At 43.9% G+C, this 10300-nt stretch overlaps 1 protein-coding gene across 3 annotated transcripts; it reads left to right on the top strand.

Moving 5' to 3' along the window:
* Window positions 1-1001: 1001 nt before the first annotated feature.
* On the top strand, window positions 1002-8168 carry LOC121295183 (tumor necrosis factor receptor superfamily member 19-like). Of its 3 annotated transcripts, XM_041219592.1 has the most exons (11): window positions 1002-1127; window positions 1841-1896; window positions 2573-2686; window positions 2928-3106; window positions 3271-3362; window positions 3825-3935; window positions 4061-4217; window positions 4709-4838; window positions 5122-5264; window positions 5419-5458; window positions 6651-6736. In XM_041219592.1, the coding sequence occupies exons 1-10, from the start codon at window positions 1064-1066 to the stop codon at window positions 5450-5452; spliced, it is 1080 nt and encodes a 359-aa protein (XP_041075526.1). In that variant the 5' UTR covers window positions 1002-1063; the 3' UTR covers window positions 5453-5458; window positions 6651-6736. The 3 variants fall into 3 exon arrangements, with proteins under 3 accessions (XP_041075526.1, XP_041075528.1, XP_041075525.1); XM_041219594.1 differs by lacking the exons at window positions 5419-5458; window positions 6651-6736 and adding an exon at window positions 5265-5412 and having other exon boundaries at window positions 5122-5145; XM_041219591.1 differs by lacking the exon at window positions 5122-5264 and having other exon boundaries at window positions 1006-1127; window positions 6651-8168.
* Window positions 8169-10300: the final 2132 nt, after the last annotated feature.

The following is a 10300-nucleotide window of genomic DNA, read 5'->3' as shown; positions in this document are numbered from 1 at the left end:
TAAGTATTACATTCCACTTACAGCTCTGCCCTAATAAGACATCAGTTGCAAATGTTTCAGAGCAGTCGGTAACTGAATGTGTGAAATGGACATAAAATATCCCACAGTGTGAAGCTTCCCTAATTCCTAGATGCAAAGGAGCATGACGCTGTTCTTCTTCTCCTGGGGATTGTTCTGCTGTGCCAGTACAGAGGGCTCAACTTGTTCTTCCACTTGTTTGAGACTGTCAGCTGACACAGTTAGCAGTTGAGAGGGGAACTCCTTTTTGTGTGGGTCATGTGACTGACTTTCCATAGATCACCAAACCGCTCTCGCCAGGGTGATTTAGAGTGGAGCCTGCTCTCTCTGGCATGTGGAGTGCAGCTGTGTTTTCTACATAGACTGGCGACTTGCTCTTTTGACCAGTCTGCTGTATAATATGCATAACACTGGCTGCGCTCACAAAACTACCAAGCACTGGTGATCAGAGCAATTTAATATTGGTGTTGTGACTTGCCATACTGTAAACCCCTCTGTGCCCATAGCCTCAGAATTAGTCCCTATAGATTTTAGTTAGGAAGGTGAAACTGTAAGAATATTTACTGTGTGCAGCAGGCTGCCCCCTGTTTTAATGGTCAGGGTTAAGCAGTGTGAAGTGCAGAATGAAATCATACACTAGGACAGAACAGGCAAACCTAGCATGCATACAGTACACAGGCACACAATAACCCACTATCACTACATTTGGCTCTGAAAGGCGAAAGGACAGTTCTTCGTTTTAATTCCTTTTTTTTTTTTTTTTTTTAAGAAACAATTGTCCATTATTGAAGCTCAGTATTGAACGCTCTGTTTTTAGCTCTGTGGTCCTGACTCTGACTCCCCTCTTTGTTCAAGTTCAGGGGCTTGTCAGGGGAATTCCAAAGACACCTGTTGTGTGGAGGCGGAGACTTGAGCTGCAGCCAGCCAATCGGCTCAAAGAGTGCCTCCACTAGCCCCTCTCCATCTATTTAAAACAGTGTTTCTGAACTTGTCTGGAGAGAGAGGAGGGTGACAGTGTTGTGTGTGTGACTCAGTTTCTTGCTACATGTTTGACTGTCTGGACAGCAGAGACAACTGCACATGTATTAGCCTTGCAATTCTTCCACAAGGTAAGATATTTTGAACTCATGAACTGTAGTTTTACATATTTACATTTAGAAAGGTAGGTACATACATTGATATTCAAATGATGTGCATTCACCTTATATGAACAACTGTAGTTATAAGTATACAGCAAGTACACATAGGGTGTTACTACAGTGACTGTAAGTACAGTGTAATGCTGCTGTAAACTGAAGTGTAGTTTAACTGCAATGCTCTTTGAGAAACGAAAAGCACTGTGAACAGTTCTTTCCTTGAAGATACCAGAAAGCAGTGCTGCATATGAAATTCAAAGAGGGTTCTGATGAATGCTTTTGGAGTTCTGGGAAGGGTTTGGTCAATGCAGATGGAATCTAGTTAATACCAGCAAAGGATGCATCCAGGACACAATCTGCGCCTCTCTGAGACTGGCACAGTAATTTAACATTGCATTCCAATGAGACAGGCAGCAGCAGCCTGTTAAATATGAGACGCCAACACCAGCAGTGTTCACGTGTAACCAGTAGAGGGCAGAGTCTGGCTCTTCACTGAATACCTGCCTGTACACAGTGCGGGTTTGAGTTCTCATCATTACCTGCTGGAAAAACACTCACCTGAGATACAGTCAATGCACAGATTTGTATATGGGTGTTAATTGGATGTTTAAGGCACTGTTGAAGAATGTTGTAATTGTTACATTTTTGAAGCTGATTAAAGGGGAAGTTGACTGATTATTTTGCAGCGTCCCCGCTGAGAGCCAGTGTAATGGACTGCCCTGCAATCACAATATCCCTGCTGGTAAGCAAACTCTAACCTTCATGAGTAGGATCTCCAGCGTTAGTTACAGCATTCCCACACACCATGCAGGGTTAGGGTTTCAAACTGCAATATAATGACACATGGGTACTGTATATTATTAACAATCACATGTTCTAGATAATTTCAAGCAGAGACATTACACTTTAGTCATTGTTTGTGCAGGTGTGATGCATGGTTACATTTGATCAAATGAACTGAGGGGCTCTATGGCATGTTTTTAAGTGTTTGATGTCTGCCTCGAATCAAGCTGGTAGTTTATTTACCACAGACTCTTTGCAGTGTCGGGTCATACAAAGAGAGCAAGAGAAAGTACAGTCAGCGAACACTTAGAAACACATTATAACTAGTTATTCAATCTAAATTAAAAAAAAAAAAAAACTTAATCTGTTTTTATAGAACCAGCTTGGTTTAAACGAATAGAATGTTTTGCAAGATCTCTGCTCATATCATTGATAGCCGTTAGCTGCTGCAAATAGTTTCCAATATTATAGGGGGACCCCAGAACCCCAACACTAAACACAAGGTCTGATGCAAACGAGAATCCCTCCCAGCCAGTAAAAACTCCCGCCTGTACATATTAGCTTCCATTACACAGGACGGAGCTGTACTGCACTGTACTGTACTGAGCGTTGTTCATGTGTCTGTCCGTCTCCAGGTGTGGTGTCTGCTCTGCGGCTCCTGCTCCAGCTGCAGTGATACGCAGTACCGCTCCTCTGACGGGAGCTGTAAGGAGTGCCAGCCGTGTCCCGCAGGTGAAGAGCCCCAGGAGGTAAGCTCCTGGAGAAGGGTGTGCGTGTTGCAAGGAGGGGAGGAATGTGCGGCTGCATTTAAAACTGAATAAACAAGCATGGCATTCCTGAGCGGTGCCAAAACTGTGGGAGAATGTTACTGCAAACATGAGTGTGTGAACCTGCAACCACACACTTGAAACATGCCTTTATAATTCCAGTATCTCTTATTGGCATTGCAGTATGTATAATAGACAGAATGTTTTCCCCTCTCCCCTCCAGGACTGCGGGATTGACTCTGGGTGGCCGGTGCAATGCGTGCCCTGTGAGGACGGCAGGTACTCCCCTGACCGGGGCTTGAACCCGTGCTGGTCCTGCACACAGTGCCACGTTCAGAACCGGGAGGAGCTCTCCCCATGCCAGCATACCGCCAACGCCAAGTGTGGCCGCTGTTTAAAAGGGTAGGTGCTCCAGCTCCTGCGGGGGAGGTTTCAAACAAATACTTCCCTGTGCTGTGATTGAATCTACCCTGTTTGCGCAGCAGGACTCACACCTGAAACAAAGTGCACTCCCTGCACCTCAGCGCCCCCTGCTGGTGTGACCCTGCCCCTCTTCCTTTCCCCAGGTTCTTTGAGCTCAAGCGCACAGACGGGGGGTCGGAGCTGGTCTGCATCCCCTGTGCCGGCACAGACGTGACGAGCCGCAAGGAGTGCCAAGGTACCCGTCGCTGAGGGGCACGGTTCTCGGGTGATAAGGCATGGCTTTTTAGTAAGGTCAAAGAAGTATTCTATAGTCACTTTCCAGGATTACACCTGTTTCATGTTGCATGATTGAAGTGTGGGATATTTAACTGAAATGAAGGACCGATTTCAATACTAAATCTGGTGAAGTGGAAAACCCAGACCTGAGCAACAAGCAGAGAAACTAAGACGAAGCAGACACACAGGCACTCGGAACCTGACAGCAGTTTAACCCTGTCCTGCTTTGCAGTACACTCGACTGAATTAGAAGGCGCAGCCCATGTCATTTATGATATTTAAATCTTTGCCTGCATACATGCATTTGTGTGTGCTTTGGGTTCAGCTGAGACAGCAGGGGTCACTTTATCCATATAATACTACAGGTGTGGAATAGCCACAGTAGATTCTCAAGTTCCTAAGAGCTGTTGTGTGTCCCCAGTGACGGAGCCCCACGAGACCTCCATGGCTGTGATTGGCATGGTCTCAGCCGCCTCTGCCTTCGCACTGGTGCTGCTGCTGTGGATCCTCGTGTTTATCACCAAGCAGATCAGTGAGTAGCAGCCTGGCCAGAGACACTCAAACACATTGTAGACTAGCGGCAGTGAATCGTGCCTTCATTAGAGAACCACTGACCTCCGTGTTTCTGACCTGTGCTCCTGTGCTCGTTGTGTGCAGGACGAGAATACAAGGGCTCCCTCCAGCCCAGCAGACTCCCGGACCCTCTGACTGACCTCATCACCCAGTACTCATCAAAGGAACTGCAGCCTCTCCAACAGGAAGTGACCTCGAAGGACGTGGAGCAGGGCTGTCACTCTCCGGATGACTCCCCCAGGTAGGCCCTCGGAACCTCCCGCCTCCCCCTCCCCCTCCTCGCTCAGATTAGAGCCACGTCCAGCCTCCTTTAATTAGCTCTTTTGGAAAGGAAGAAACTCCCAAAACGTTAGTGTGCTTACGGAATTATAGACTACCCCCACCGCCTAACAAACGCGCCCTCATCACATGTTGCAATGAAGGGAGTAGAGATCTCAGTGTTAAGTCAGTGTGGACAGGGCACTTTGTTCTAACTTTGTTCCATTGAACATGTTTAGCTGCTGCAGTGTACTATGGGAAAAGCTCAGAAAACGATTCAGCACAGTGCAAGCATGGTGTGCACACACAAGTATTACTGGGCAAAGTGTTTGTGACTTTTCTATACATGGCTACAGAATCCTGCTTGTTTTATAATAGCACTGCTTCTCTCCTCTCTCTCTATAAATATATATACATAATGTGTGTGTGTGTGTGTGTGTGTGTGTGTGTGTGTGTGTGTATCTCTCTGCTCAGATCACTGAGCTCGCTGATTCCAGAGAAGGAGACCCCGCCCCATTCAATTGTCATCAACGTCACCACCAATATCAAGCCCCCCAGTGAAGGGGGGGAGGGGCTGGGTGACACTGCCCTGTTACAGGAAGAGGTGAGAGGACAGCAAAGTCTCACCTGACTTTCTTTCAACACCAGGTGGCGCTGTATGCCATCCACAAAAGTGAATACATTTGCCAAAGCAGTAAATTGGGACAAACAACAACAAAGTGAACTTAGCTCACAGTGTAGACTGTAAACACATTGTAACTGCAGTATCAGATGAAAGCTCTAGTACAGATGTGGCGATAAAGTAGGTAAACTGATATTTAAAAGAGCAGGATTATTATTATATATTATTGTTTTATTAACAGTTCCCATGCCTTACTTTCCACTAGGCAGGAAGTGTACCAGACAGGAAGGTGATTTCAGGCCTCCCTTCTAAACCCTGCACATTTGTGTCCACTTGGAGGCTCTTGGTCACCATGGAAACAGTCATGCTGCAGAGAGAAGAAAAACACAGACAGGGTTCCGAAGGGAGGTGAGGCATCACCCTCCTGCTTTAAAGGCAAGCCCACAGCGCAATGAAATAAGCCCAGCTCTCGCCTTTACAGAAGGAGAAGGCAGCACACTAGTCTATTGTATCCTAGAGGTATATTTCCTATACTGACACGCTTTTGTGTTCCCCACTGCAGATGGAACACCAACTGGAAGAGATCTGCAGATTAGCCGAGGGTATGTTTCCATGTAGAGGGCAATACATTGTCTACAGTATTACCAATACACATAGATGAGGATGAAGACTCACCACAGTTTAAATCATTAAAAGATTCCCTGTGGGACAAATCTCTATCTGTAAGTAAAGAAAGCAAATCACATTCTGGGCATAATTACTTAAATGACATAACTGAGATATGAGACATTTCAAAAAGGTAAAGTGAGTGTGTTTACTCAGATTTCAGCTACAGTACTGGTGTGACAGAGAGAATTGTGTTTGTTTGGTGGGCTGCCATCAGTGCTATCCTTCACATTTCATTTGGGATTGACTGCTGTCTGTGCAGAAACCCCAGTGAGTTCTAGCAGTGTGCTGCTGGTTCACAGTTTCTGAATGGAACGAGGCTGCTCTGTCAAATCAGTCTGTTGACTGACAGAACTGCTGGCAAGGGAACAGAGCATATTCTGTTACGAAAGTGCATCCTCCTGGGCAAAATCTGTGCCACTTCTCAGTGTGAATCAGCAGTTCTGAAAACGCTGAGCTGACACGGCCCTGTGCCTCACCCAGTCCTGTCAATGCAATCCAGTTCTTTTACCAGTATGCTAACAGCCATTGAAATGCAGATCTAGTTTACAAAGGGAGCCCTGGGAGGAAGCAGCACAAAATGACATACAAAAAAGAAAAAAAAGTTTTGAGAGTGTTGAATAACTTTTCCATATTCAACACTAATGTGTGAATATTGTATTTTTCCTAGATCTTATTTTTGGAATTTATCCCACATTCTTTCAAAACCAGCGACAGAACGATCTGGAGAATTGTGCTGTTCCAAATTACACAGCAGTGCATTGTATTGCATTGCAAAGTCATTCTCTAAAATGTTTAATTTTGGTTTTCTTTACGCTGTGCTTGTTACATAAAAAGAATACCCCATAAACCTTAATGGAGAGCTGTGTTATATCAATCAAATACATATACTGCCATCAAAATAGTACTGGAAGATCCTGGACTGTATTAAATGATAGCTTTAATTGGGGCCCCTGTGTCCCAATGCTGTCCCATTACTCGTAAGAGGGTAGTGGATATAATGCCCCTATATGCTCACCATTGAACATGGAAAGAACTGGTCCTAAAGCGAGGCTGTATCTTTCTTGAATCCTGCCCTGAGTGAATGGCTTGATATGATAGTAAACAAATTCTCTTTCCTCTCTCCAGGACAGAGCCTGGAGCAGCTGGACTATGACAGTGTGCATGACCTGTCTCTGCTGGTGGATTCAGGGGGGACCCGGGCTTTGCGCAGGCTGGGCTGGGCTCTGGGGGTCCGGCCTGACATCCTGAATAACCTGCATGGGTTCCAGGAGCTCTTCGAATACCTGCGCACCTCCACCTACATCCAGCTGCCAGAGCTGGCCCGCGCCGCCGCACGCATCCACAGGGCAGACCTGGTCGACAGGCTGCACCGGGACCTGGTCTCCACGGAGAGGACCCCCGGGAGCTAGGGCCCACCCCCGCGTTCCGCACGCTCCTCCCTCTCCTCCTGCACACAGACAGGTGCTGGTGTCTAAGTGTGAAAGGTACACAGCCCCATGTGACAGAGATTTTATCTCTTAAAGGAGAACCCGTTATTCAATGATGTGCAATTTAACACCTTTATTTCAGATGTTTTAAAAAAATGATTATTTAGACATATGAAATATGCAGTGTCTTATAGAAAGCATTTATTAGAAATGCTTTTTCGTTCAGTCAAGATTGCAGCAGGGTAACGTCATTTGAGGAAGGAAATTGTGGTTGTCGTTACCGACCTATCAAAAAAAGGTTATGAGTGTAGCCTACAGGTTAACAACTTTTCAGAGTTATTTCAAACTGTGTAAAGCATTTCACTACAGTAAGAGATGCAGAAACTGCATGTTGGTGATGCCGGTGTCCTTAACTTCTGTAGCCATAGAAAGCTCCCTGACTCAGGAATTGAAGGGTAAGTTGACTTAAAAGAGGTATAATGTCAACTTCCTGTCTGAAAAGCAAGCACATTTCAATTCATCACTTAATTTATTTTCAGCAGAACTAGAATAATCTTGAAACGGCACACATTTTTATTTATTGAAGGTTTGCTCTCGAGCTACGTTGAAGAGTTCATAAACCTTTGAATAAAACACTTCAGTGGTTTGCTCAGGTAATGCTTTTGAATCTGATTGTGTCAATCATTTCGCTGATTTTGAGAAGAGTAATTTTTTTCTAATATATCCGCTGGTATTTAAAAGCCTTAGTGAAACAAAAACAAAACCTTGATGTTATAGCTCAGGGGGTTACTTGGTGAGCTCTTAGGAGCTTAGTTGTTTCTTGCTAGTTTTGTAAAATTAGCAAATTGTTTTTTTTCTTTTGGTGCAAGTTGAGCACTGAAGTAAATGCTTTGTAAACATGCCCCATTATGTAAGAAGCAGCGAACACTGTGGAAATGGGAGTCAACCAGTCACCAATAGACATAATAACTACCTATAGATAGAGAACAACATGGAGGTCAAAGTTCAAGAAGTCTCTAAATATAAGTTTACTGTGCTAGGAAAACTGCACCCAGTATAATTGCTAATGTAAGAATGAGGAAAGGGCCGTGTTGCCTAACATGTTGATCTTCTGAGTTTACACCTTGTTGTTGTTGCTTGTTTGTGAGCATTGTCAGGAAACAGTTTCAGTTTAATGGTTAATGTACAACTGTTTGTTTATTCTCTTAAAGGCAGCCCTCGGCACACCCATGCAAGACCTCCACTTCATCGAAACTCTACAGAATTGCCAACAACAGTGGCAGAGTTGAGCTCTGGGGTTAGTCAATAGTTTAACTACTGCAAGGTAACTGTAATCGCACTGCAGCTGCAATCTGAGATGCTATGATAATGTTGCCAGCTCCACACTTCATCCACTGTACTGCAATTCAGCTGCACTTGATAGCTGCAATTTCAGATTCCTTTGTACAATAACAATAGTGACAGTGGCTAACAGGATTGCTGTTAGGCTGCAGTGTAACTACAGTGCTGCAGTCTAATGCCTAGTATCCATTTTTTCTATGTTTTTCTATCTTAGTCCTTTTTGAACGTGTATTTTTTTGTTCAGATGATATATTGTACAGCATTTTGTATCCATGTATTGTGGTGACATGCTTCCCGCAAACTAACCTTGTGAAGAAAATGTTACTTCTTGTGCAGGAAATGTGCATGTTTCCTTTGTAAATCAATTGTAATAAATAAGTGTGCCCATCATTCAGTGATGTGTAATCAGCTTCACGGATTAATAAACAGACACGACACACACAGGATATCCATCACGCAGGCACATCAGAGCGTCACCTAATGCTCGGGTGAAACCTGGGAATTTCATTTTCCCTTTGATTACTGCGTGATGCAGGATAGAAGTATTTCCCAGCTCAGCCTCACATTGAACTATCATTTTCAAACTGTTGTTTCCTGTCCCCCTTTTAATTCAATCACTCTCTTTCTGGTGCTGTGTTTGTTAAAGGTGTGCATTTGTCTGAAAGGCATGAGAGGCTCCAGCATGGTCCTGCTGCTGGGCTGCCCACGCCACCTTGCTCACTCAGACTCTCATTTCAGTACAAATGAAACATCAAAGGAAGCACAAACAAAGAACAAGCCCCTTTTTGTTTACCCACAGCTAGCTTAAAAACAAATGGAAATTCTGTAAAAGCTCTGTATTTTTACATCAAGAGTGAGTGCTTTCCATTATGATACAAAATGACCCCGGTTCAATTATTAAATTTGCAATGCGCAGTGAAGGAGTTAATTTAAAACTTGTTTTGTATATTCCTTATGGAAAGTAGCCTATGCCCAATTATATTGACACACTGTAGTCGGTGTTCCTCCTCGCTGTTATTTTAAACAGTTGTTGTGCAAGATGGGCAGGCCCACAATATATGACAATTAGGCATCCTGAGTCAGCAAACCACTTAATGTACACAAATGAACAAAATATATGGTGCTTCCTTTCTAATCTGTCCTCCTTCTTCCTGGCAGTCCATAGCAGCCCCAGTATAGAAATTTATAAAGAGAACAAGGGAATGAATTTAGACCATGCTAGGGGAAAGTCAAAAGGGTGAACGTCAGTAAAGAGTAAAAGATGGATTCGTTTGTTATTGTAAAACAGGCTAAGCCGTGCTGCTCCATATACCAACATTTACCTCCAGTGTCAACCTGAAGAAGAGACCTTGGTGGTTGGAAAATTCATGTTATAAAACATATTACCAAAAATACAGTATGCTGTTTATCTTTGTTATAATAAAGATTGGGTAGTTTTGCAAAGTTACCTAAACTCTAAAATAACAGCTATAGATAGATATTGTGAAATGCTGTTCTATTCTGGCAGTATTTTAGTACTGTAGTGTTGTAAGATTTGTATGACATTTCCACTGAAACAATCCACAGTTTAGATTAGATCTGATGAATGGGACGGTGTTTGTAACAGAGTAAGCATATAAGTTCAGGAGAGTATATTTTGGATAATGATACTGTCATTTAATGAGGTGAAGAACTCTCTGCTGTTTGCAAGGCCTGGTTTGCAGAGGGCTCAGAGCACCCACGTTGCCATGGCTGCAGGTACTCATCTGTTGCGAATGGCATAGCGTCTGAATTTAAAAGGTGCTTCTTAACGCTTTGAGAGAACATGCAAATATAGGAGATAAACGCATGTCATATTCAAGAGTAATAGACCCGATACGCATTGCTATGGATTTGAACTCGGTACATTCAGTTTACATTTATTTCTTACCCGTTACTAAATACTATCTCCTTGGTATTTTCATTGTGCTAAATGAAAACACACACACACACACACACCCACCCCAGGAGTGCAAACTCAACCGCTAC

Source organism: Polyodon spathula, chromosome 20, assembly GCF_017654505.1.
Source record: "Polyodon spathula isolate WHYD16114869_AA chromosome 20, ASM1765450v1, whole genome shotgun sequence".
Classification (NCBI taxonomy): domain Eukaryota; kingdom Metazoa; phylum Chordata; class Actinopteri; order Acipenseriformes; family Polyodontidae; genus Polyodon; species Polyodon spathula.
This window is presented reverse-complemented; position numbering and strand designations above follow the sequence as displayed.